Source organism: Halichoeres trimaculatus, unplaced genomic scaffold, assembly GCF_033239565.1.
Source record: "Halichoeres trimaculatus isolate MK-OKI-2021-1 unplaced genomic scaffold, fHalTri1.1 fHalTri1_scaffold_24, whole genome shotgun sequence".
In the NCBI taxonomy this organism is placed as follows: Eukaryota; Metazoa; Chordata; class Actinopteri; order Labriformes; family Labridae; genus Halichoeres; species Halichoeres trimaculatus.
Window position 1 is genome coordinate 4,876,837 of NW_027437202.1, and position 27,572 is coordinate 4,904,408.

The following is a 27,572-nucleotide window of genomic DNA, read 5'->3' on the forward strand; positions in this document are numbered from 1 at the left end:
TGAGCCAGCTCATCCCCCCTACTTCCCCCACCCAATAATTCACATTTTACTGATACACTCCTATAATTTACAACAAGTTATCCACCAAACCGAGAGAAATATGAATATACAAAATCTGAATAACTCAGATTTATTCCTAAAGAAGGTCAGACTTATATCAACAACTCCAGACACACCAAGTACAACCTACTAACACACATTCCCTGTTGATGTCATTAATGTGCCAAAGATATTTGCATCTAATCTCCATCACAATGACAAGTAAGCAAACAACACCAGCTCTTCCTGCAAAAAGATTTGCAGATCGCACAAACACAAAAAACAGCAAGGCAACATTATTCTCTAACAGCAGTTTTGTTGTAAAGAAGAAGAAACAACCAGAAATTGGCACATAAGGGTATAAGATGAGTCACCGAATCAAGCTCAACAGACACGAGGAAAGGTAAATGAAGAATTTGTTGTCTTAAAGTAACTTATTTCACCCAACTTAATTTTAATTTTAATCTAATCTAATTTATCCCCAAAGGCAATTCATAAGACAGTAAATATAAAGACAGCATGCCATCAGCGCTTTAACGCCCTCCTGTGGAGCCGTTATGTACAATGCACTGCAACGAAAAGTGACGCTGACTCACCGAAGGTCGAGAGCTGTAGAGGGCACTCCAGATCCACGGTCCACCTCCAAACAGACGCACGGACTGCAGACAGCAAAGTAAACACACTCAGCCGGAGTCCATGGATACTCGTGATGCGTTCAGGTACACGTTAGCCTCTCTGCGTCTTTCTCAGGGCGTCGATCAAAAGGAAGGAGTCCTCCGCTGGTTCGTAAACATCCCTGAAGTCTCCTCGTCCTTCGTGTCAATAAAAAGGTGCGAAGTTACCTGTAAATATGTTTAATGGACACGTGCGCCCTGATTTTTACAACATTTGTTGTGTCGTTGTTACAACTTCCGTGTTTACACCCTACGTCACTGTGACGTGTCATATCAGTTGCTAAATGTCAAAATCGTTCATTTAATTTGCATATTTGATTAAGGTTTAACTTGAGAAATGGTTTTCAGCTAAAAAGGGAAATAGAGTTAAAAATAATTGATGTTTCTGTTAATTTTAATGTTAATTTCAAAGTGTATTTTATGATCCCATTCTATTATTTCCCTATTTTAATTTCCTAATGCTGTACTGTGTGATGAGCAACTGATTAGTAACACGAAATTTCCTAACTTGGGATAAATAAAATATTTTTGACGAAGATTTTGTTTCCCTGATGTTTGCCGTCATCTGGTGTTCAAAAATTATATTGCAATCAAGTCATGTTTGCAGGATAGTTTTTGTCCACAAGAGGGCAGAAAAAAACCCAAAGTAATGATTATAATTAATATTTCAGATGGAAATCTCTATAAGTAAAGATTGAATTAAAAAAAACACAGAGATACTTTCTATGCATTTTTAAATTTATCAACACTTAGGCAACTGAAAAAAAGAGTAATAATGTAAAAAAGTGTATAAATTACTCCGTTAATTAACCTTTTTACTGAACTGTTAAACCTCAAACTCACAGATATATTAACACAACCACATTTAATTATTTTGCAATGCTCTAATTAAGCAGAAATATGACAAACTTTATTAACAAGGATGAAACTTATATAGAGTGTAAACATATATGTAAATACATACATGTTGATATGACAGAGGTGTTGATATTTCTCTGTTGAGGCCTGGAAATGGGATTTATTGTAAATATGACAACATGAGGGGGTCTGTCTCCTGTGTAGCATGTGAAATATTGTTCAAACGGACTCCAGCTTCACTGAACCCTCTCTGTTTGATCAGACAAACTGAAGCTTCAGAGGAGTTGTTGGTTTGCAGAAGATCAACTCTCTGAGGAACTGGATTACACAGAGTTGTATTATCATCAGGAGAGTGTTCAGAAGTTGACACAGCTTTTGTTTAATAACTAGTTATATTTTTAAAGTCCTTTTTTACAGTAAGTTGAGAACAAGATGTCAGACAGAAGCAACAGTGTGACAGACTGGCAGCACCAAGCAGCCTTCTTTATGTTTTACTGAATAAATTAAAGCCACAAGAAAATTAAGGAAAATATCAGGACATCTGAAAAGAAGGAGAGAGAAACACAAAAAGTAGTTTCAGTTCACAAAATAAAGATAGATCAGCTTTTGGAAGAAAGATTGTAGGACAGTTGTTGTCCACAGGAGGGCATAAATACTCACTATTTTCCAAATTCTGAAATGCAAAATTCACACTTTGACCACACGAGGGCGTAAAATTCGGTATTTCCCTAATCCTTCAATGCAAAAATTTTGAATTAAAAAAAAAAAAAGAAAAAAAAACATCTTAGTTTTTTTCTAATTTATTTTTATTTATTATTTTTTAAATGTAGACATGAGTTGTTGTTTTTTTTGATAGACTGTGCTTCATCTTATCTTCAACCTCCGCATTAGCTCCTGGATTAAATTTCAAGTTTTAGTATTTGTTCATCTTTTCAAAGAAGAGTGAAACTTCAGAACAAACCAGCTTTGATTTCTCCTCATGGACTCCCTCTTATATATGAAGTATATATATATAAAGTAATTACCGCTGCTCCTGAAGTGTATCTGTTACAGCAGCCACAATCTCTGCACTCATTTCTGACATTTCCCACATTAGGAGCAGATTCTTGGTGAAAACCCTCACGCTGGGTGTGTAAAACTTCTCAGATCAAACAAAAATAGAGTTTATGAGCTAGAAGTCACAAAATCGTCCTTCTTTTGTAGGAACAGTGTGGTAACATAGCAGGCCCTGGAGCTCCCAAACATGCACAAAACACATCGTCATGTCTGGATATTTTGCTCGTCCTGTGCAGAGGCATGCGGTAACTGTGACTGTGTGTGGGTGTGTGTTTATGATGAGGACGTGGATGTTTCATGTACGTGTGCACATGAGTTTAACTTTATTTATTCATTCATTTTTTTAGTTATGTGAAATAGATGCTGAGTAATTGAGTAAAAGTTTCACTTTCTGTGTCTCAGTAGGACTAGAGGCCATGTTTCTTCCAGTTTCCTGTCAGATCAGAGCCCGCTCTCCATCCTCTTCCTCAGCAGGGTGCTGTTATATCAGTCCCTTTACAACCCGCCCGTTGTGCCCGTTCAGTACACTACATGTCAGAGCAGCTGTACACAGATTTTTCTGGAGTTTTTACAGGACACACTGGTGTGTGTTTGTTTCTGTCTCCTGTTATAGCATGTTAAATATCATTCAAATGGACTCCAGCTTCACTGAACCCTGTTGTTTAGAGGAACTTATACTTAAGGGGAGTTGTTGGTTTGCAGAAAAATAAAGAAAAATATCAGGACATTTGAAAAGAAGGAGAGAAAAATTCAAAAAAAGCAGTTGAGTTCCAGGTGTTTGTCCTTGAACCTCACGAGGCCTCTCCATCAGTCCTCTTAAAGGTGTGTTTCCTCCTTCAGAATAAAATGTTGTGATACATTTCTGTTAAGTTTTTGAGGAAATTTTCTGAAAAAAAAAAGTGTTTTTGGCCTTCATTGGGTGTTGTTAAACATGTCTCCAGTGGCGTATGACCCTTTGAAACTTTTTCCATCATGTGTTGCTGAATTTGAATGCATTAAGGCGAAGTAATGATTCCTCTGGACACTAATACTGATTCTGTTCTTCTTTTCTTTTCTCCTGCAGGTTTGATTCCAGCCAACAGTGAAGTGGAAATTGTCGTGACTTTTCGTCCTCTCCGATACGAGACTTGTCAGGTGACCTTCCAGCTGACTGTGTCGCAGTTCAACACCAAGCCCTACCTCTGCACCATCAGGGGGAGTTCAGCTCCTCATGCTGACTCTAGGTGATTGTTTCTGTTTATTTTGCCTCAGAAAACACAAATGTAGTGTCTTCAGCAGCAACCCGGCGTAAAAACAGCTCAACAGACACGAGGAAAGGTAAATGACTGTTTTGAAATTTGTTGCTTTCAAATGATTCGATTCCCTCCAGCTGTGATGAAGTGTGTGTTCTGTTTCCTTTCACTTGAGGAATGTCAAGTGTGAAAAACAAGAAGATGAAGAAGTTTGAACAAAATGTGAAAGAGCTGAAAGCGAAGCAAACCAGAGGGGAGGAAAACTTAACAGATTCATTTTCAGAAAACTTTATTTGGGGCCAGTTTGCCCTTGAGCAAGGGTATGTGTGTGTGTGTGTGTGTGTGTGTATAGCATCATTGAGATTGTAAAGGGGATTAACAAAGTAAATCTTCTTCTTTATTCATTCTAAAAGGCTATTGATAAGAAAAAAATGTTAAACTTTGAAAAGGTTGCATACTCACTGACAGTAGAGCATCCCAGCTGTGTGTTTATTGATGATTCAGTGTCATCCGTCATCCATGACGTCCTGAGCGTGTTGTCTCCTTTTGCTCCTCAGAGAAACCACACCAGCTGTCAGGAGAGAAGAAGGAGAGGGAGGACATCTGCAGACAGGAAGGAGACGCTGACATGAAGGTGAGGAGAGGCTGGAAAGAAAACACACAGCTGGAAAAACTGCTTCAAATCTCACCACCTGTTTGTGTTTCCACAAGAGTCTGAAGGAGCAGCTGAAGAACCACCGCGAGGTTCACCACAAGCAGCTGAGCCGCCTCCGGGACGAGATCCTAGACAAGCAGAGGATGCTGGACCAGCTCAGAGTAAGCAGACGTCAAATGCCACCATCATAGAGAAAAAGAAAAAACCTCTGTCTCTGCATGAACCCGCTCTCCTCTCAGTCTCAACCAGGGCCTGCTGCTGGAGCAGGAGAGACTCATGTCAGACTACGACAAACTCAAGAGCAAGGAGCAGGAGAAAGATGCCAAACTGCAGAAACTCATCTCGGTACCTGGAGACACCTCAGCGTGGCCTCAGCGTGGCCTGTCTCTGACTCCTCTCCTCTCTGTGTGTTTGTTCAACGTTCTGCTTTGTGCACAGACTCCTGAACGAGCAGAGGGAGCAGGCCAGAGAGGAACAACAAACACTAACCATCTTTCTCTTCTTTTTGCAGATTTTATTCAAACTGGACAAAAAAAACCTTCATCACTTTTCTGTTGTGTGAAACATCATCTCATTAAACGTTGTGATTCTTGCTCCTTGTTTCACTCAGTCTCCTCATTCTGGGTCTTCACAGCTGGAGACCAGACTCCTCCACTTCCTCCACGAGCTGTGCTTACACTAATTGGTGAATTAATTAGTTAATTAGCACAGACAATGGAGGAAACTGTTAAAGTATCAGATGCTTCACTAGACCCCCTCAGGAAATGACACATCCTTAAATCTTCTTTGTAAACCTGTCTTCATTCACACATCCATCATGTTTTTTTAAAAACCCTCCTCGTCAGCACAGAAGGACCACCTGAACCAAACAGCAACCGTGTATAACGACCATGTAAAGGTTCTGGACCGTTCTGAGAGGAAGAGGATTAAAAGTTAAGAAAAACCTCATGTGTCTCTGTAGCTCAGGAATTCCAAAAATGGAATCGAACACATGGCTTTCAGCTTCCAACATTTCCGAATGCAGCATCTCTCCCAACTCCTATATCTTTATATATACATAGGCTATGTATTTTTTTGATGCTTCTTTTCAACTCTTGGCATTTCTAAGCAGAGACATTAAGCATAAAACTAAAACTAGCAGTAAGAGGTAAGTGCAGTTTAAGCGCCACAGGTGAGAAGACCATGCTTTATTTTTATTTATTTTTTTTTTTTTTAAATTACCATTTATTTATTTTAATGAACAATCTGGTATATATAATGGTGATTAAAGGGTAGTATTAATTCTGTAGTTTTATTTATTTATGTATCTGTCATAATTTTATGTTCATCTTTCCTGGTCTCTCGGCTTTTGATTGGCTGATTAATCCCGAGGGGCGCTGCTGCCTCCTATGAGCGGAGGATGTTTACGTGTATGATTAATTATACACACGCGTAGAAAGAGTGATTAAGTAAAATGAAATTGAGAGGAAATTATTAGTTTTTGTCATAGACTGTATATATATATATATATATATATTTTTTTTTTTACAGTCTATGGTTTTTGTTCCCTGACGGTGACGTTCTCGGCGGATGTGACGTTAGAACCGGAAGTTGCTAATTAAAGCAAGCGGGTGACAGGTAGGGTATAAAAAGGGGGTTCAGAAGACACAACGGTTGATACACGAAGGGTGATGAGACCCGAGCTCGATGTCTAAGGTAAGTGGAGAAAACATTAACTCATGTGAACCTTTCTAGTTGAACTCAGGTGAATTGTATTGTCTGTTTCATGTCTACCAGAGGCCTCGGCAGAGCACCTGTTGGAAGAAGAGGAACAAACAAAGCGGCCATCTTTTCAGGTAAGGTTTCTCTCCACTCGACTTTATTTTCGGTACATTATCCCGGTTCATTATCCAGCCCACTAATTCCACTCTTTGCTCTTTCCGCAGGCTCTCGGCTGGCTAACGTGTGACCGGAGCCTCAGAGCAGTCTCTGTTTGTGATGTGTTAGCTCTACAGGCCGTGAGGAACCGAGCAGTGGAAGAGCCGGGGCTGTGTGGGAGAGTTTGGTGGAGCTGGGCTACTCTGTAGTTCCAGTCCACCTTACTCCTCTCCACACAGACCTGGTTTGACTCCTGCTCAGTGTTACTTCAACGGCCGGTAGAGTGAAGCGCAGCACAGACACGCTGCTCTGAGGGGAAAGTTGCTCTGTGGCTTTTGTCTCTTTGGTAGTCATTGGCAGGCCGGAACCGGCAGTCTCTGCCTGCGACGCGTTAGCTTAGCAAGTCGCTGAGTAACCGAGCAGTGGAAGAGCTGGGGCTGTGTGGGCAAAGTTTGGTGGAGCTGGGCTACTGTGGTGCATCAAATGCATTTCAGTAGTTACAGTCCACCTCGCTTCCGTCCACACAGACCTGGTTTGACTGCTGCTCAGTGTTTAACGGCTTGTGGAGCGAAGTGTGGCGCAGGTATGCTGCTGTAAGTGCAAAGTTGGTCCGTGGCTGACTTTGCTCAGTCATTGTGCGTGTGGAACCTCAGAGCTCCGTTTGTGGTGTAGCTGGTGGTGTTTGGTGGAGCTGGGCTGCTCTGTGGCTCTGTCACTTTGCAGTTACAGTCCATCTTACTCCTCTGCTGCGCTGCTCTGAGGGAAAAGCTGCACAGTGGCTGGACCCTGTCTTTGACATGTTGACTTAATGTTGCTTACAGTGGTCTTTTTCCTGTCTGGTAAACTGTTAAGAGAATAAAAAAACTTTTGTGTGAATTACTTGTCTGTCATGATTTTGTACCTTAGTGAAATTCATGTGCAGGGACAAACACTTTGCCTCAACTATTTACACAATACACTAAAACTATGCCACAACTTTTTTCTACTTACTGTCATAATGTGCAAAAATTAGAAAGGTTTAAGCCATCCCCTATTTTAGAGTAAATAATCAGCTCTTAAAAATTGGTCTATTATAACATTTAGCCTATTTGAAAGGCTTAATCTTTAAATCTATATGGATAAAGTAAATAAGTAAGAATAACAAAAAAAAAACAAAACTAGAGGGTAGTCCAGCGATTTGACAAAAATGGGGTGTGGGACTTAACCATTTCCCCCCAAAAAGCGCTGAGAGGGTGTGGGACTTAGAAAATTTTGGGGGAAAATGGTTACCCAATTTGACCAACACGCCCTGCTTTGGCCATATTTTGGAGAAAAAGGGTAAGTCACAGACTCATATTCAGAAAACTTTATTTGGGGCCAGTTTGCCCTTGAGCAAGGGTGTGTGTGTGTGTGTGTGTGTGTATACAGCGTCATTGAGATTGTAAAGGGGATTAACAAAGTATATCTTCATCTTTATTTACCCTTAAAGGCAATTAATAAGACAAATGTTAAACTTTGAAAAGGTGGCATGCTCACTGCACTTTGGTGCCTTTGTGTGGACACATTGAGTAATTACAGCACATGAAACTGAACCACACAGGCTGAATTTGAAAGAGCAAACATAACGTGAGGATGTTTGTTTCAGGGAGGTTTGTGTTAGAGAGGACACAGCGAGGCAGGGAGCAAAGGCCCCACAAGAGCTCCAAGCAGCAGTGTTGATGACAGTTAGCAGCCAAACAAACTGCAAAGAGCCCTGGCACAGTTTGAACAAGCTGCACAAAAAGTGAGAGCAGACAAGTTTGTGTATCTCGCACATTTTGCCATTTAGCTAATCACAAACATCCTCGTCTCTGTGGTTTCTTCCAGGTTGTGATCAGATGTGGGATGAAGCACAGACTTCCTTCTCTTGGCCTCTTCTGTCAGAAGTAACTTCACTACAGCAGGTGAGTTCATAAAGCATCATTTATCCATTCTGTGAGATGAAACTCTGGTATTCATAGTGATGTTGTTGTTTCTTTCCTTCAGATGAGAGGAAGGAGGATGATGGGACGTGGGATGCAGAAATGTCTCCAGACAGAGTGTTTCCATCTTCTTTTATGTTTTTTTGTGATGAAAGTGATGTTCTGGTGAGGACATAACACAGCTGATGTGAGTCTGTGAAGTGAAATACACTTTGGTGCTCCTGATGTTTGTGTTTATCTCTTTCTTTTGTGCAGGCTCTGAGCGACTTGGAAGCACTTCCTGTGACGCCACTGTGACGACCTCTGTTCAACCTTCAAGTTCGTATTTGTTTCTTGCAGCAGTGGATGTGATTGAAAATGGGGCTGATAACTTGCATACAAGGAAAGAAAACGCCTTTCTGAAACATTTCTATATTTTTTTTCTCATTTCAGGTTCCTCAGTTCTCCAAGCTTGTGGGCTACCAGGCTGTGCCGGCATGGGAGAGACACGAAACAAGGTAAAAGGACACCTGTAATTAAAATGAACAAAAGAGATGGTAAACAAAAAAAGGGGAAATTTAAACCAGTGTTACTTTAAAATTACGTCTGCCTTACTTTAAGCAACCATGTTGAAACAGTCTTGATTTGTTTACTCACAGGTTCGAGTTGGAGCACAAATCAGAGTGCGTCACACGTTTTATTTACAAAATTAACCATTAGAAAAGTCACTTCTGGTGCGTCTAAAGTCAATGTATTGACATTTGCAGCTAAAGCTAGTGTTTTTTTTTTCACATTAGCTCCTGGATTAAATTTTAAGTTTTAATATTTGTTCATTTTTTCAAAGAGGAGTGAGACTTCAGAACAAACCAGCTTTGGACAATAACACACACATTTAACTTTCCTTTAGTATCCGCTTACCTGACCTTAACACACATCCATCATGAAATACAGGTCACAAAATGCTCCTATAAAACATCTGTGGAGGTGTCACTCTGTTTTTTTTCTAGAATCATAGGTTTTATGAAGAATACGTTGCATACCTTGTTCACACTTTCGGGCCTCCATATGTAAAAATGAAAAACAAATAATCCACCTGTTGCCAACGTATGTGTTTCTGACACACAGACAACTTCAAGCGTAGAGACACCATGCAGCAGGGATCTGTCATGTTCCAGTATGATGATGTAAGTGAACTGTCCCATCTTTGCAGCATGAGATATTTGAGCTCCAGCTCCTGTTGAAGCCACTTTTTGCTTACTTTCCCTTTGTGTTCACAGTTCATCACATGCACTATGTCCATCTGAAGACCTGCTGCCTCTCCTGCACCGTGAAGGACCCAATCAGAGGAGGTCCAGTGCTCCATAGGAACACAAAGGGAGGCCAGTGTGTCGCACTGAGCTGATGCAGGAAAGAACCCTATGCTTGTCATGCTAAATGAAATGCTCATATGATACTCACAAACTGAGAGGCAGGGAGAAAAAGTAGTCCATTTAGAGAAAGGATCAAAGTACACACGGGACTTAAAGAAGGGATGCTTTGCTAGATGTGTGGAATCTGAATGTATTGCTTAAAGTAGTGCAGGAATAAAACTGTCGCCGTGTTTTTTTGTACACTGAATTTCATACAATCATATGTTTTCTGATGCCACCTCACCCTGTCATTCTGACTCATAGTGAAATATATTTTTGATTGATTGCTAACACACCAAAGTAACTGTGATTTGATGATGTAAAACTACACTTCTGTCTTGTTAATACAAACCAATTTGTGTCCCACGCCTCCACCTTCTAACCCGCACAGCTGGTTTTTACTCTTTGATGCACTGACGACGATGTGATTTCCAGCCCTGCATGTAACTGTAGTCCAGAAAATATTTTGTTACTTTTAGTAAACAGTTTTTGAAACAGTGTCAGTGTTGTTCATTCATCCAGTAGTCCAACTGTTCAGTGAATGTGTGTTATGCCCAGTTTAATATTGATAGTTTCACCCTGCACATGAAAACACGGTGGCAGCTTGAATGTGTTTTTCCTTTTTTTAAGGTGGGTGTGTTTTTGTTTCACCTTGAATTCTGTGTGCAATGAATAAAAATAATGAAAGAGGTAGTAGACCAAAGGCTGTTGTTTGAAATAAATGACATGAAGAAGACGAGCTTTAAACAAATAATCATTAGACGCAGCTTTATTGTATGAAATGAGGCTGAGAGAATATTCAAATTAACTTCATACACAGACTATGGAGTGCTAATTAAATATGGACTTTATGCAGCAGTCACGTGGTGTAACAGAGGCGTCGCGGTGCAGTGACGTCGTTGATTGATATGCAGCAGTCACGTGGTACACCAGGGGCGTCGTTGATTGGTCATTCGGTTGTGTGAGCGATGTAGCTGGAGCCACTTAACGGGAACACTTCAGTTTCCTGTTTGACGCTGTCACAACACAAACAAGGTGAGTCTGCTTTGCACTTTGACCAACTTGCTGTCCATCAACCCACTAACTCTTCTCTTTCTTTACAGGTTCTGTCCGTGCTAAGCTAAGCTAACCCTTTAGCTGCGCATCCAAAAGGAAAAGGTGAGTTTGCGTTACTTTAGCATTAATGGTAAATTCATGATGTACTTGTTCTCTGTCAGCTCGCTAACTCCTCACTGTGTTCACAGGTTCTCAACCAAGCTACGACAAAAACAAACCGAGGTAAGTTTGTCCGCTTTTGTTATATGTAGTAGTTTGATCGAGCTGAAACGTAGCAACCCACTAACCCAACGTCATTTCTCTGGTCTCCTCAGGTTTTCAGCTCATCCGGAAAAGACTGACAACAGTTAAGTACTTATTTTAGCTTTTGAAATCACGCACTTTCTCATTTACTCGGTATCAACCCTTCAGTAACCCCTCGCTCTGTTTCAGGAGCTTCTGGCGTTGTTGGCTCGGTATGTCGTTCCCTCTAAGAAAACACTGGTGGCTTTGAATTGTCGTAGGGCCCAGCTACGACAAAAGCAAACCGAGGTAAGTTTGTCCGCTTTGGTTATATGTAGTAGTTAAATTAAACTGAAACGTGACAACCCACTAACCCAGCGCCCTTTCTCTTGTCTCCTCAGGTTCTCAGCTCATCCGGAAAAGACTGACACCAGTTAAGTACTTATTTTAGCTTTTATTATCACACACTTTTCTCATTTATTCAGTATGAACCCTTCAGTAACCCCTCGCTCTGTTTCAGGTGCTGCTGGCGTTGTTGGCTCGGTTCCCTCAAAGAAAACACTGGTGGCTTTGAATTCAGGGCGGCCTGAATGAAGAGAGACCCCACTGTTGGCTCGGTTTGTGAGAGGATTAAAAACCCTGATTTTGCTGTGTAAAGACGTTTTCCAGCTCGCAGGTTTCCTCTCGTTGTACAGAAAAGTGGGTGTCTTCTCTTGTTGCCTCGTAGCCCCAGTGCTTTTCGATTTTTTTGTCCCCGGTTCCGGTTGCTTTTCGAAGACGCTCCGCAAAGTGGGAAAAGTGTTGTCGTTGTCTCGGTTGTCCACTCATCACGAAACAACACTTGATGCGGGTTTTGTCCCTCCCGCAATGAGCACAGAGAGTTAACCCACTGTTGGTCCGGTTGTCCGCTAGCTCTTCGAAAAGCTCCGGGATCTGATCGTGTGGGCAAGTGTTGCTGTCGTCTCCGTTGTCCGAACCAGAAAGCAACACAGTGACTTGGTCTGTGGTCACTAAAGCCCACTGTTGTCTAGTAGCCTCGGCCGGCTCGCTCTTGCTGGGGAACACCTTCCCCCCTTTTGGTGAACTTCAGCAAGACGGGTTTTTTCCCGGCCGCTTTTCGAAGAAGCTCTAAGAGGTGAAACAGGTTTTTCACTTTGAAAACTGACTTTAATTGAACTTATGTGAACTGAGTCCATGCAAATGTGTGGAGTTAGTTGATGCCAGTTTCAGAGGTCAACTTTGAAATAGTCATCAACTAACTTCATACATTTTCATGGACTCAGTTCACATCAGTTCAATTAAAGTCAGTCTTTCACTCCAACAGTTCAAAGCACTTTACCCTTCATCATCTTCATTCATCAAATAAAGACTGATTATTTCCCCTGGTCACGTTGAAGCACTTATCAATGAAATTGTCATGAGCCTGAAACTTCAGGACTTAGTCAAAAAAATAATTATTTTTTTGACTTAGAAAATTTTTGGGAAAAATGGGTAAGTCCCACGCCCCTCTCAGGGCTTTTTGGGGAAAAATGGGTAAGTCCCACACCCCTTTTTGGTCAATTTTTTACTTATTTGCTTTATCCATATAGATTTATAAAGATTAAGCCTTATAAATTGGCTAAATCTTATAAAAGCTCAATTTTACAAAATAAGAGCTGATTTTTTTTTTTTACTCTAAAATAAGGGATGGCTTAAACCTTACTAATTTCAGTGCATTATGACACTAATTAGAAAAAAGTTGAGGCATAATTTAAGTTTAATATGACAGTAGTTAAAGAAAAGTTGAGGTAAAGTGTTAAGTGTTCCTGCACATGAATTTCACTAAGGTACAAAATCATGACAGACAAGTATTTCACACAGAATTTTTTTTTATTCTCAACAAAGTTTACCAGACAGGAAAAAGACCACTGTAAGCAACATTAAGCCAACATGTCAAAGACAGGGTCCAGCCACTGTGCAGCTTTTCCCTCAGAGCAGCGCAGCAGAGGAGTAAGATGGACTGTAACTGCAAAGTGACAGAGCCACAGAGCAGCCCAGCTCCACCAAACACCACCAGCTACACCACAAACTGAGCTCTGAGGTTCCACACGCACAATGACTGAGCAAAGTCAGCCACGGACCAACTTTGCACTTACAGCAGCATACCTGCGTCACACTTCGCTCCGCTAGCCGTTAGAGTAACACTGAGCAGCAGTCAAACCAGGTCTGTGTGGACGGAAGCGAGGTGGACTGTAACTACTGAAATGCATTTGATGCACCACAGTAGCCCAGCTCCACCAAACTTTGCCCACACAGCCCCAGCTCTTCCACTGCTCGGTTACTCAGCGACTTGCTAAGCAAACGCGTCGCAGGCAGAGACTGCCGGTTCCGGCCTGCCAATGACTACCAAAGAGACAAAAGCCACAGAGCAACTTTCCCCTCAGAGCAGCGTGTCTGTGCTGCGCTTCACTCTACCGACCGTTGAAGTAACACTGAGCAGGGGTCAAACCAGGTCTGTGTGGAGAGGAGTAAGGTGGACTGGAACTACAGAGTAGCCCAGCTCCACCAAACTCTCCCACACAGCCCCGGCTCTTCCACTGCTCGGTTCCTCACGGCCTGTAGAGCTAACACATCACAAACAGAGACTGCTCTGAGGCTCCGGTCACACGTTAGCCAGCCAAGAGCCTGCGGAAAGAGCAAAGAGTGGAATTAGTGGGCTGGATAATGCACCGGGATAATGTACCGAAAATAAAGTCGAGTGGAGAGAAACCTTACCTGAAAAGATGCTAGCTTTGTTTGTTCCTCTTCTTCCAACAGGTGCTCTGCCGAGGCCTCTGGTAGCCAGCAGAGAGCATGCGGAAACAACAAAAAGTGGAATTAGTGGGCTGAATAATGAACCGGGATAATGTACCGAAAATAAAATCGAGTGGAGAGAAACCTTACCTGAAAAGATGGCCGCTTTGTTTGTTCCTCTTCTTCCAACAGGTGCTCTACCGAGGCCTCAGGTAGCCAGCCGAGAGCCTGCGAAAAGAGCAAAGAGTGGAATTAGTGGGCTGGATAATGTAACGGGACAATGTACCGAAAATAAAGTCGACAGGAGAGAAACCTTACCTGAAAAGATGGCCGCTTTGTTTGTTCCTCTTCTTCCAACAGGTGCTCTGCCGAGGCCTCTGGTAGACATGAAACAGACAATACAATTCACCTGAATTCAACTAGAAAGGTTCACATGAGTTAATGTTTTCTCCACTTACCTTAGACATCGAGCTCGAGTCTCATCACCCTTCGTGTATCAACCGTTGCGTCTTCTGAATCGCCTTTTTATACCCTACCTGTTTCCCGCGCGCCATGCCTTGATTGGCAACTTCCGGTTCCAGCGGCTCATCCGCTGAGGACGTCACTTCCGCCGAGAACGTCACCGCCAGGGAACAAAAACCGTAGACTCTAAAAAAATATATATATATACATATACAGTCTTTGACAAAAACTAATAATTTCATGTCAATTTCATTTTACTTAATCACTCTTTCTACGCGTGTATATAATTAATTATACACGAAAACATCCTCCGCTCATAGGAGGCAGCAGCGCCCCTCAGGGACTAATCAGCCAATCAAAAGCCGAGAGACCAGGAAAGATGAACATAAAATTATGACAGATACATAAATAAATAAAACTACAGAATTAATACTACCCTTTAATTACCATTATATATACCAGATTGTGCATTAAAATAAATAAATAGTGATATATATAAAAAAAAACAAAAACATGGTCTTCTTACCTGTGGCGCTTAAACTGCACTTACCTCTTACTGATAATTTAAGTTTCGTGCTTAATATCTCTGCTTAGAAATACCAAGAGTTGAAAAGAGGCATAAAAAATATATTTGTATATATATATATATATATATATATATATATATATATATATACATATATAGGAAGAACATCAAATGTAAGAAAAACTTGATGCTTTCTGTGTCTTCGTAGCTCCGGAGCTTAAGACCCTGACTCTGAATGAAGAAGTCACAGATTAAAATCTTGCTCCCTTTCACTGCTTGTCACATCCTGTCTCCAAAGGAAGCTAAAAGTTGGTGAGCACCTGCCAGGTGTGTGTCTGTGTAGCCCAGTGGTTAAGGAGGCAGCAGGTGGTGAGTTCAAAGCCTTCTCAGACCTTGGTTGAGTTTTCAAGTCTTGCAGCCAAAATATGTTTAAAGCGCCAGGGCCCCATCCTGACTTGTCCTGATTGTGGCTGAGTTGGGAAATGTTGGGGTTGCAGGTTTTTCTTAACTTTTAATCCTCTTCCTCTCAGACACTGACTTGAAAATTCTTCAGTCTTCTCCTCCAGAACCTTTACAGACATGGTCGTTATACAAGGTTGCTGTTTGGTTCAGGTGGTCCTTCTGTGCTGACGAGGAGGGTTTTTTAAAAAACAACGTGGATGTGTGAATGAAGACAAGTTTACAGATTTAAGGACGTTGTCATTTCCTGAAAGGGTCTAGTGAAGCATCTGATACTTTAACAGTTTCCTCCATTGCCTGTGCTAATTAACTAATTAATTCTCCAATTAGTGTAAGCACAGAGGAAGTGGAGGAGTCTGGTCTCCAGCTGTGAGGACTGTGTGAGACTGAGTGAAACAAGGAGCAAGAATCACAACGTTTAATGAGATGATGTATCACACAACAGAAAAGTGATGAAGGTTTTTTTTGTCCAGTTTGAATAAAATCTGCAAAAAGAAGAGAAAGATGGTTAGTGTTTGTTGTTCCTCTCTGGCCTGCTCCCTCTGCTCGTTCAGGAGTCTGTGCACAAAGCAGAACGTTGAACAAACACACAGAGAGGAGAGGAGTCAGAGACAGGCCACGCTGAGGCCACGCTGAGGTGTCTCCAGGTACCGAGATGAGTTTCTGCAGTTTGGCATCTTTCTCCTGCTCCTTGCTCTTGAGTTTGTCGTAGTCTGACATGAGTCTCTCCTGCTCCAGCAGCAGGCCCTGGTTCAGACTGAGAGGAGAGCGGGTTCATGCAGAGACAGAGGTTTTTTCTTTTTCTCTATGATGGTGACGTTTGATGTCTGCTTACTCTGTGAGCTGGTCCAGCATCCTCTGCTTGTCTAGGATCTGGTCCCGGAGGCGGCTCAGCTGCTTGTGGTGAGCTTCGCGGTAGTTCTCCAGCTGCTCCTCCAGACTCTTGTGGAAAAACAAACAGGTGGTGAGATTTGAAGCAGTTTTTCCAGCTGTGTTTTCTTTCCAAGCTCTCCTCACCTTCATGTCAGCGTCTCCCTCTTGTCTGCAGATGTCCTCCCTCTCCTTCTCCTCTCCTGACAGCTGGTGTGGTTTCTCTGAGGAGCAAAAGGAGACAACACGCTCAGGACGTCATGTATGACTCAGTCAGAGTATGACAGGGTGTAATGGTTGTCGCTCTCACATTTCATCTACAAACTCACCAAGATTCGGAGGGGGTTTCTAGGAAGTCCAGATTGAGCTCATCCCAGGACGCTGCATCCACCTCCTCATTTCCAAGCTGCTCTTCTTCACAGGGATGCTCCACTCCAGAAACAACAGTTCAGTCTGGACTTTGTGTGCTTACAGCATCTCCACTGCGGAGCTGTCTCTGAAAAGTAGAAGGGATGTAAGAATCAAACGCCTCCCACGCCAACACAGCCTCATAACCCACAAGCTTGGAGGGCTGAGGAACCTGAAATGACAAAAAAGTATAGAAATGTAACAAAAAGACGTTTTCTTTCCTTATAAGCAAGTTCAATCACATTCCCTGCTGCAAGAAACAAATACGAACTTGAAGGTTGAACAGAGGAACAGAGGTCGTCACAGCGGCATCAGTTGGAGTCACAGGAAGTGTGTCCAAGTCGCTCAGAGCCTGCACAAAACAAGGAGATAAACACAAACATCAGGAGGACCAAAGTGTTTTTCACTTCACATCTGTGTGGAGCAGCGGATTTGCTTGCTGAAGCCGCTTAGCCAATTATAAAGCCAATGCTAATTATGCTAATGCTAATTAAAATGCTGCTGTCACCTCTTTCACTCACTGCTCATGCTCATTAGTCTACATCTTACATGCTCCGCCTTAAGACAGTTGAATTTGTAACTTTAAGACACGCTCTATAAAGTTACACTGTTTACAAAAGTTTCTTTCCTTTCTAAAACGTAGAAAGGACACTCTGTGTGATCCAGTTTCTCAAAGAGCAGATGTGTCTTTATTATTGTCATAAAGTTTCTCACACAGAGACACAGGGGCAGGTGTGCAGACAGGCACATGGACCCTGATACAAAATAGTCAGAAGAGCCAACCAAAACCAGGTCTATGTTTGGGCGCTCCAGGGCCTGCTATGTTACAAAAGAAGTTTGATTTTGTGACTTCTGAGTTACTCACATGACATTGAAGAAGTCTTTCATCCACTCCAGCTCCACACCTTTCCTGCAGAGAAACAAGAGACACACACCAACATCAGCTCAAAGTTTGCTCCAGATTCAGCAGATTAAAGGAATCAGAAATCATGACTGATGTACATTTGCTCATCCTTTATCCCTTTAACTGCTGCTTTGTCTCCCTGTGAGCTCATAAGCGCTAACTTTTGTTTGATCTGAGGAGTTTTGAACACCCAGCGTGAGGGTTTTGATCAAGAATCTGCTCCTAATGTGGGGAAATGTCAGACTATGTCTTTTTTTTTTTGAGAAAAAAGAAAGGGAAGAAGAAAAAAAAAAAACAATAAACACAGTTCAGATGCTTTAGACCACCACTTCCTGTCATGTTGCTCATATTTTCTGTCCACAGCATCTTCAAATCTCACCTTAGCTGAAGTAAATATACCAAGATAGAGTACAACTCTGATTGACACATCATTCACGCCAACATTTAGTACATTGATCCCCTCACTGGGCTGGAGAGTGGACGGGCTGTTGTCATCTATTTTCTTGTGGAGCTTTTTGCACTTTCTATACACTTTCTTACTTTTGTTTTCTTGATTGCTGCTGGGACTCCTGAATTCCCCCCCAGGGATAAATAAAGTATTTCTATTCTATTCTAAACAAGTGCACATTTAACAAAACAAATCAACTCAACTTCTACTGACTTGTAACTGTAACTTAGAACCTGGACCCCACACAAACACACACACACAACACTGACAGCAGCTTTCTATCTTTACACAGCTTTACTAAGGCAATGGCTCAATCAAAACTTCTTAAACTTGTGCTCACACTTTGTGGATTGATGGACGTGGACCAGGACAGCCTGTCACCAGAGGAGGTGGAGGGCCAAGGAGGGCTGTACTGGAACACACAGACCTACAGACCACACAAAAGCGCCCTGATTGACTCACACACACACACCTCTAAAGCTGCATCATTTACCATCCTTCTCACCGCTCAAAAACTGGTGTTGGCAAACAAAACCACAACAAGCCGTGTCAAAAAACTGTCTTTTTTAACAGTTTCATCAGTTTAATCATGTCTTACCTCGCGATACAAAAAGCTCTTCTCAGCTTGGGACGTTTTAGTGTCACTCTCTGGGGTTTGATACCTGCAAAAACAACATTCTTCAGACTACACCTGCCTCTTCATCAGTCTAACTTTGTTATTTCATCCGAGCTGTGTCAAATCAATCACCTTGGTACAGGACACAGGTGGAAATCCAGGTCGCTCTCCAGGTATTTGAATGTTTTGTAACTCTGCAGACCTGGAGCTGGATTGTAATCACAAACACTGAATCATCAATAAACACACAGTTGGGATGCTACTGGTTTTTTTTTGGACTCATATGTCATCTACAAACTCACAGAGATTCGGAGGGGGTTTCCTGATGGCTGTTGGAGGAAACTTTCAGGGGTGCTGAAGTCCAGATTGAACTCATCCCACGACGCTGCATCCACCTCCTCATTTCCAAGCTGCTCTTCTTCACAGGGATGCTCCACTCCAGAAACATCGGGCCAAACGTTGTCCTAAAACAGGAAATAATTACAGCACAATCAAGACTGTACTCCAAGAATCACATAAAACAGTTCAGTCTGGACTCTGTGTGCTTACAGTAATGGGTGCAGGGATTGTGGCTGCTGCAACAGATACACCCCAGGAGCAGTGCGGCCTATAATCATTTTATAATGACTTCATATATAACAGGGAGTCCATGAAATCAAAGCTGGTTTGTTCTGAAGTCTCACTCCTCTTTGAAAAAATGAACAAATACCAAAACTTGAAGTTTAATCCAGGAGCTAATGTGGAGTTTTAAGATAATTTAAAGCACAGTCTATCAAAAAAAAAAAAAGAAATCATGTCCACATTAAAAAAATAATAAATGAAAATAAATTAGAAAAAAACTAAGACTTTTTTTTCATATTCTGAAAAAAAAAAAACGGAGTGACACCTCCACAGATGTTTTGTAGGTGTATTTTGTGACCTGTATTTACAGAAGTTGAACATGCACTGACAGGAAACAGTGAGTGGCTGTAACACACAGACACACTATCCAGAGGTAACAGGCAGGTAACACATTATCGCAGCCATCACCTTGGTCAGATCTGGCGCAGGGTTTTGTATTTGTCTCGGCCCCTTTTCACTGCCTGCAGAACATCGTTCAGTAACTTCTTGGTTTCATCTCTGGCCTCTGTCAACTCTGAACTTAATGTCTGAGAGAACAAAAAATGAAAAGAAGATCAGTCAGAGGATGTAAAAATAAGAAAAACAGCATGAGAAATAGGACAACAATGCAGTAACAAGTACAGGAAAAAGAAGCTAATTCCTGATTAAGTGGACATATTTACACCATGCAGCTTCTACAGCCTCCGGTTCTGTAATTCAAAAGTTTTTGCATTTTAGGATAAGGAAAATGCTGAGTATTTACGCCCTCGTGTGGTCAAAGTGTGAATTTTGCATTTCAGAATTTGGAAAATAGTGAGTATTTATGCCCTCCTGTGGACAACAACTATACTGCAATCTTTCCTCCAAAAGCTGATCTATCTTTATTTTGTGAAACTGCTTTTTGTGTTTCTCTCTCCTTCTTTTCAGATGTCCTAAAATTTTCCTTAATTTCTTTTTGCTTTAATTTATTCAGTAAAACATAAAGAAGGCTGCTTGGTGCTGCCAGTCTGTCACACTGTTGCTTCTGTCTGACATCTTGTACTCAACTTACTGTAAAAAAGGACTTTAAAAATATAACTAGTGATTAAACAAAAGCTGTGTCAACTTCTGAACACTCTCGTGATGATAACACAACTCTGTGTAATCCAGTTCCTCAGAGAGTTGATCTTCTGCAAACCAACAACTCCTCTGAAGCTTCAGTTTGTCTGATCAAACAGAGAGGGTTCAGTGAAGCTGGAGTCCATTTAAACGATATTTCACATGCTACACAGGAGACAGACCCCCTCATGTTGTCATATTTACAATAAATCACATTTCCATGCCTTTACACAGAAATATCAACACCTCTGTCATATCTTATATTATTATATTATAATAATTTATAAACTTACAATTTATATAGCATTCTTTTAACATATATCTATGTTTTAAGTTGCCTGCATGTTGATAAATTAAAAAAATTATAGAAAGTATCTCTGTGTTTTTTTAATCTAATCTTCACATATAGAGATTTCCATCTGAAATATTAATTATAATCATTACTTTGGGTTTTTTTCTGCCCTCCTGTGGACAAAAACTATCCTGCAAACATGACTTGATTGCAATATAATTTTTGAACACCAGATGACGGCAAACATCCGGGAATAATTACCACAAACAAAATCTTCGTCAAAAATATTTTATTTATCCCAAGTTAGGAAATTTCGTGTTACTAATCAGTTGCTCATCACACAGTACAGCAGTAGGAAATTAAAATAGGGAAATAATAGAATGGGATCATAAAATACACTTTGAAATTAACATTTAAATTAACAGAAACATCAATTATTTTTAACTCTATTTCCCTTTTTAGCTGAAAACCATTTCTCAAGTTAAACCTTAATCAAATATGCAAATTAAATGAACGATTTTGACATTTAGCAACTGATATGACACGTCACAGTGACGTAGGGTGTAAACACGGAAGTTGTAACAACGACACAACAAATGTTGTAAAAATCAGGGCGCACGTGTCTATTAAACATATTTACAGGTAACTTCGCACCTTTTTATTGACACGAAGGACGAGGAGACTTCAGGGATGTTTACGAACCAGCGGAGGACTCCTTCCCTTTGATCGACGCCCTGAGAAAGACGCAGAGAGGCTAACGTCTACCTGAACGCATCACGAGTATCCACGGACTCCAGCTGAGTGTGTTTACTTTGCTGTCTGCAGTCCGTGCGTCTGTTTGGAGGTGGACCGTGGATCTGGAGTGCCCTCTACAGCTCTCGACCTTCGGTGAGTCAGCGTCACTTTTCGTTGCACTGCATTGTACATAACGGCTCCACAGGAGGGCGTTAAAGCGCTGATGGCATGCTGTCTTTTTTATTTTCCGTCTTATGAATTGCCTTTGGGGATGAATTAGATTAGATTAAAATTAAAATTAAGTTGGGTGAAATAAGTTACTTTAAGACAACAAATTCTTCATTTACCTTTCCTCGTGTCTGTTGAGCTTGATTCGGTGACTCATCTTACCCTTATGTGCCAATTTCTGGTTGTTTCTTCTTCTTTACAACAAAACTGCTGTTAGAGAATAATGTTGCCTTGCTGTTTTTTGTGTTTGTGCGATCTGCAAATCTTTTTGCAGGAAGAGCTGGTGTTGTTTGCTTACTTGTCATTGTGATGGAGATTAGATGCAAATATCTTTGGCACATTAATGACATCAACAGGGAATGTGTGTTAGTAGGTTGTACTTGGTGTGTCTGGAGTTGTTGATATAAGTCTGACCTTCTTTAGGAATAATCTGAGTTATTCAGATTTTGTATATTCATATTTCTCTCGGTTTGGTGGATAACTTGTTGTAAATTATAGGAGTGTATCAGTAAAATGTGAATTATTGGGTGGGGGAAGTAGGGGGGATGAGCTGGCTCAGGGTTGGGCGGGAGAGGGGATGGACAGGTGATCTTAATTAAGTTCATAACATCGTAGCTCAGGGTTGGGAGGGGCGCAGCACATTGTACATACTGAATGACTCCACACGAGGGCGTCTCGGTGCTGAGCCATGCTGGTGTCATGCCAGGTGATACTAATTAAGCTCACAACCTCAGGGTTGGGAGGGGCTCAGGACTCAGGGGCGGGAGGGGCAGCACATTGGTCATACTTAATGTCTCCACACGAGGGCGTCAGAGCGCTGTCTTTTTTATTTATTGTCTTATAAATTGACTTGGGATAAATTAGATGAAATAAAATAACTTGAAGACAAAAAATAATTCATTACCTTTCCTCGTGTCTTTAGAAGTTGATTTGGTGCCTTATCTAACACAAAGAGCTGATGTTGATAGTTTTTTTTATTGAGGTGGAGATTAGATGTAAATATCTTTGGCACAAAAATGACATCAACAAGGAGTGTGTGTGCACCTCTATCTTCCCAAATATTAACATCTTTACACACTGTGTGTGGAGTTACTCAGATTTTCTTCATCATATTTCTCTCAGTTCACTCAGACACTACCCAGGTGAGCTTGATTAGGTCCGTAACAACTCAACACACGGCTCAGGGATGGGCGGGGGAGGGTGGGGGTGTAGGCTATGTGTGCGTGTGTGTGAGTGAGTGTGTGTGTGTGTGTGTGTGTGTGTGTGTGTGTGTGTGTGTGTGTGTGTGTGTGTGTGTGTGTGTGTGTGTGTGTGTGTGTGTGTGTGTGTGTGTGTGTGCCGCCACGATCCACTCTATAGGCTCAATGTCTTCCATTTAAAGTGAACGAGTTAATATCTGACCTAAATACCTCCTGAAACACTTAGCGTCTTTGGGAGCAGCATCATGTGCTGGTGAGAGTAAAGACGCAGACAGAAAACTCCATCTCCAAGCTGCTGTTTTTAGTCACTCACTGAAATAATAACCTAATATAATAACAACAATAATAATAATAATAATAATAATAATAATAATAATAATAATAATAATAATACAAATAATAATAAAAAATAATAATGATAATAATAATAATAATAATAATAATAATAATAATAATAATAATAATAATAATAACAATAATAATATTAATAAACTAAATGATAAAATACAATAAAAAAATTGGAAAAAAATAATAAAATAAAATAAAATGATAAAAACAAACTAATAATAATGATCAACCTGAGGTATCCTGCATCATTTATTGTTTATACTGGAATCAATGAATTAAAAAATGACAAAGGTGTTGAAATTATAACCTGGAAAAAGCACATTTTCATCGACTGACCCCTGATTATGGTCTCAGTGTTTTTTTAAAGACCTTTTATAAACTAACCAAAAACTGTGAAAGTTTGAGAGGAGAAAGCTGCTGAAATTTTAACCTGAATTTTTTTTTTTTTTTGGTGTGGGATGAAGCAGCTTCTACCTCCGAGTGTTTCCAGGCTTAAAATGAACAGAAATATGGTGTTTACCAAAGATCCTCTTTAGTTTTCAGATACTCCTGTAATGTTAGGGATCAAAATGTCCTTTCTCTTCTTCTTCTTCAAGTATCCACAGGTTTTGAGGCCCTCTTTAATATATTTCTGTTGCTTTCCTCTTCCTTCAGGCTTCTGTCTCCTCATTGTGCTGCCCTCTTCCTCTGAATACACTGTAAATGGACCTAACAGCTCTAAGAGAGGAGCTTTGTTATTGTTTTGATAACCGCTGCCTGAACCCTCACATCAAAGAGGTGACACCACAGATTGTTTGTAAACATCTCTGATGAACTTTGACCTCTTGCTCCTTTGCCTCACTTTACACTGAGGGGTTATTTGGGGGTCAGTAGAACACCCATTATCCAATCAAAACACCTGAAATTTAGTGTATTTATAAAGAGCAAAGCACTGAACAAACTCTGTTATTTTCAGGGTGAGAAAAAGAGGAAAAAGACGACTTTACTTTTAATCCAAATCTTTAAAAAATTGCTCTAAATTGATGTTGTACTCCTTAAATTCTTGCAAATTTGCTGCTTTTAATTCAATATAAATCAAGATTTAATGAAACCAAAGTCTCATTTTTAACCTAAAAGGCCAAAGTCAGGTTTTCAAATATTTATTTTTCCAGTTTTATCTCGTTTATCGAACCGTTAACGTCTCACTCCTTCATCCGGTCGCTCTGTTTCTCCAAATAGAAAATGCAAAATCGAGTAACAGGCCACTCCAGCTCTCCATCGCCGCTGAGGACAATAATAAATCTCTCTAATTAATTATAAATATTCATTATTTATGTGCGATCTGATCACAGATTCTCTTTCAAGTGTTTGGGGTACAGTTCCTCGCTGATTGAAGGGAAATATTCATAAAATACTCAATTAAAATGGAATCAATACTGCAGCAACAAATCAAATGTGAATTCAACAGAATAAAATTCAGGGATTTAAAATGTCGGGCACGTTTATCCTGCAGGGAATCAGAGGAACGGATCGATTTCACCCCGACACGGCGCCCGGCGTGGACGTAAACACGCAGAGAAAGTTAAAAATATAGATACTTTCCTGCACGCAGGGGTGGAATATTCTCTATTTGTCCTCACACTCAGTGTTTATGTATCTGTGTGTGAGTGTGAGTGTGTGTGTGTGTGTGTGTGTGTGTGTGTGTGTGTGTGTGCGGGGATGGCTCAGAGTTGGGCGGGGGAACGATTCAGTGCTCAGGGTTGTGGTGCGGGAGGGGGGGGGGGGGGGGGGGGGGGGGGGTTCAGAGTTGGGCGGAGGAGGAGGGTGTGGGTGGGGGGCAGCACATTACTGAAGTGCTCCACACGAGGGCGTCTCGGTGCTGTAGCCATGCTGGTGTCATGCCAGGTGATCTTAATTAAGCTCACAACCTCAGGGTTGGGAGGGGCTCAGGACTCATGGTTGGGGGGGGGGGGGGGGGGGGGGGGGGGCACATTGGTCATACTTAATGTCTCCACACGAGGGCGTCAGAGTGCTGTCTTTTTTATTTATTTTGTTATAAATTGACTTTTGGGATAAATCAGATGAAATGAAATAATTCACAGACAACAAATAATTCATTTACCTTTCTCGTGTCTTTTGAAGTTGATTTAGTGCCTTATCTAACACATATATGGAAATACTTGCTGTTTTTTCTTCTTTACAACAAAACTGCAGTTCTTTGTGTTGGTGCGATCTGCAAATCCTTGCAGAAAGAGCTGCTGTTGATAGTTTATTTTTGATTGAGGTGGAGATTAGATGTAAATATCTTTGGCACATAAAAGACATCAACAGGGAGTGTGTGTGTAGGTTGTACTTGGTGTGTCTGGAGTTGTTGATATAGGTCTGCCGTTCTTTAGGAATAAATGTATTAAAGCACCTCAATCTTCCCAAATATTAACATCTTTACACACTCTGTGTGTGGAGTTACTCAGATTTTCTTCATCATATTTCTCTCACTCAGACACTACCCAGGTGAGCTTGATTAGGTCCGTAACAACTCAACACACGGCTCAGGGATGGGCGGGGGAGAGTGTGTGTGTGTGTGTGTGTGTGTGTGTGTGTGTGTGTGTGTGTGTGTGTGTGTGTGTGTGTGTGTGTGTGTGTGTGTGTTGGGTGTGTGTGTGTGTTGGGTGTGTATGTGTGTGTGTGTGTGTGTTGGGTGTGTGTGTGTGTGGATGTGCATGTGTGTGTGTTGGGTGTGTGTGTGTGGATCTGCATGTGTGTGTGTGTGTGTGTGTGTGGATGTGTGTGTGTGTGTTGGGTGTGTGTGTGGATCTGCATGTGTGTGTGTTGGGTGTGTGTGTGTGTGTGTTGGGTGTGTGTGTGTGTGTGTGTGTGTATGTGTTGGGTGTGTGTGTGTGTGTGTGTTGGGTGTGTGTGTGTGGATGTGTGTGTGTGTGTGTTGGGTGTGTGTGTGTGGATCTGCATGTGTGTGTGTTGGGTGTGTGTGTGTGTGTGTTGGGTGTGTGTGTGTGTGTGTGTGTGTGTATGTGTTGGGTGTGTGGATGTGTGTTGTGTGTGTATCCCGGTGACATAAGCCTTCAGCAGAGTCATGCTCTCAGACACTAACCAGGTGATCTTAATGAAGTTGGTTACAGCTCAGCTCAGTGCTCAGGGTGTGTGTGTGTGTGTGTGTGTGTGTGTGTGTGTGTGTGTGTGTGTGTGTGTGTGTGTGTGTGTGTGTGTGTGTGTGTGTGTGTGTGTGTGTGTCTGTATGTGTGTGTGTGTGTGTGTCTGTATGTGTGTGTGTTGGGTGTGTGTGTGTGTGTGTGGATGTGTGTGTGTGTGTGTTGGGTGTGTGTGTGTGGATGTGTGTGTGTGTGTGTTGGGTGTGTGTGTGCATCTGCATGTGTGTGTGTTGGGTGTGTGTGTGTGTGGCTCAGAGTTGGGAGGGGGAACAACTCAGTGCTCAGGGTTGAGCAAGGGAGGTGGAGTGTTGGCAATGTGTGTGTGTGTGTGTGTGTGTGTGTGTGTGTGTGTGTGTGTTGGGGGGAGATGTGTATCTGTGGGGGGGGGGGGGGGTTAATATAAGTCTGCCCTTTATTAGGAATAAATGTATTAAAGCACCTCAATCTTCCCAAATATTAACATCTTTACACACTCTGTATGAGGAGTTACTCAGATTTTCTTCATCATAAATCTCTCAGTTTGCTGGATTTAATTTTTTTATTTTTGTATTTTTTTACTTATAGGAGTGTATCGATAAAATATGAACTATTTTAAACTTAAGCTTGTTGGATAACACTTCATCCTGCTGTTCAGGTGAGCTGATGACATGCAGGTTATGTGAGGAGTGGTAAAGTACTGTCACAATCCCAGTTACATTGTTTGAGCCTTTAGCAGAGTCTTGCTCTCACACACTAACCAGGTGAGGTTGATTAGGTGTGTAACTGCTCAGCTGCTCAGGGTTGGGGGTGGTGGTGGTGGGGGGGGGGGTCAACTCGCAGGGAGCGGGGTGGAAGGAGTGGGGGGCGCTCGCAGGGAGCGGAGGGGGGGAGGGGGGGGTCGGTAGCAGCACATTGGTCATACTTAATGGCTCTACACGACTCAGTGCTCAGGGTTGGGGGTGCGGGGGTGTGGGGGAGCCAGTTCAGTGCTGAGCGGGGGAGGCGGAGGGGGGGAGCGCTCGCAGGGTGGGGGAAGTGGGGGGCATCGGGGGCAGCACGTTACCTAAAGTCTCCACACGAGGGCGTCTAGGTGCTGAAGCCATGCTGGTGTCATGCCAGGTGATCTTAATTAAGCTCACAACCTCAGGGTTGGGAGGGGCTCAGGACTCAGGGGCGGGAGGGGCAGCACATTGGTCATACTTAATGGCTCCACACGGGGACGCTAGTGCTGCCTTTTTATTTATTGTCTTATAAATTGACTTTTGGGAAACATTTGATGAAATTAAATCACAACAAATAATCCTTTTATCTTTCCTTGTGTCTTTAGAGCTTGATTTGGTGCCTCATCTCACCCTTATGCACCAATTTCTGTCTTTTTCTTCTTCTTTACAACAAAACTGCTGTTAGAAAATAATGTTATCTTGTTGTTTTTGTGTTTGTGCAAGCTGCAAATCTCTTTAGAGAAAGAGCTGGTGTTGTTTGCTTGTTTTTCATTGAGGTTGAGA

The 27,572-nt window shown here is 41.7% G+C and overlaps 1 protein-coding gene and 3 long non-coding RNA genes across 4 annotated transcripts; 3 read left to right on the plus strand and 1 right to left on the minus strand.

The window, feature by feature from the left end:
* Positions 1 to 5,806: 5,806 nt before the first annotated feature.
* LOC141786078 (uncharacterized) lies at positions 5,807 to 7,221 on the plus strand. Its single transcript, XR_012597621.1, has 3 exons — positions 5,807 to 6,209; positions 6,291 to 6,349; positions 6,440 to 7,221. It is a non-coding gene; the product is annotated as an uncharacterized LOC141786078 (long non-coding RNA).
* A 1,390-nt stretch (positions 7,222 to 8,611) lies between these two features.
* LOC141786117 (uncharacterized) lies at positions 8,612 to 10,367 on the plus strand. Its single transcript, XR_012597629.1, has 5 exons — positions 8,612 to 8,629; positions 8,744 to 8,808; positions 8,950 to 8,973; positions 9,416 to 9,474; positions 9,568 to 10,367. It is a non-coding gene; the product is annotated as an uncharacterized LOC141786117 (long non-coding RNA).
* Positions 10,368 to 10,682: 315 nt separating this feature from the next.
* Positions 10,683 to 11,115, plus strand: LOC141786100 (uncharacterized). The gene is made up of 4 exons (XR_012597626.1): positions 10,683 to 10,734; positions 10,803 to 10,857; positions 10,944 to 10,977; positions 11,070 to 11,115. It is a non-coding gene; the product is annotated as an uncharacterized LOC141786100 (long non-coding RNA).
* A 1,739-nt stretch (positions 11,116 to 12,854) lies between these two features.
* LOC141786237 (uncharacterized) lies at positions 12,855 to 26,987 on the minus strand. The gene is made up of 15 exons (XM_074664989.1): positions 26,826 to 26,987; positions 18,745 to 18,906; positions 18,575 to 18,657; positions 18,425 to 18,488; positions 18,167 to 18,253; positions 17,340 to 17,384; positions 16,746 to 16,826; positions 16,396 to 16,646; positions 16,214 to 16,290; positions 16,032 to 16,138; positions 14,208 to 14,395; positions 14,068 to 14,126; positions 13,900 to 13,977; positions 13,732 to 13,790; positions 12,855 to 13,641 (listed from the first exon to the last, which is right to left on the minus strand). The coding sequence occupies exons 1-8, from the start codon at positions 26,985 to 26,987 to the stop codon at positions 16,515 to 16,517; spliced, it is 816 nt and encodes a 271-aa protein (XP_074521090.1). The 3' UTR covers positions 12,855 to 13,641; positions 13,732 to 13,790; positions 13,900 to 13,977; positions 14,068 to 14,126; positions 14,208 to 14,395; positions 16,032 to 16,138; positions 16,214 to 16,290; positions 16,396 to 16,514.
* Between the last annotated feature and the right edge of the window lie 585 nt (positions 26,988 to 27,572).

Bases quoted from the DNA above. Each gene is read 5' to 3' on its own strand.
- LOC141786237 (XM_074664989.1), bottom strand. From the start codon at position 26,987: ATGACCAATGTGCTGCTACCGACCCCCCCCTCCCCCCCTCCGCTCCCT. The intron at 18,254-18,424 runs GTAAGACATGAT...TGTGGTCTGTAG, and splicing joins AGAGCTTTTTGTATCGCGAG to GTCTGTGTGTTCCAGTACAG. The intron at 16,647-16,745 runs GTTCGTATTTGT...TTGTCATTTCAG, and splicing joins TTCCTCTGTTCAACCTTCAA to GTTCCTCAGCCCTCCAAGCT.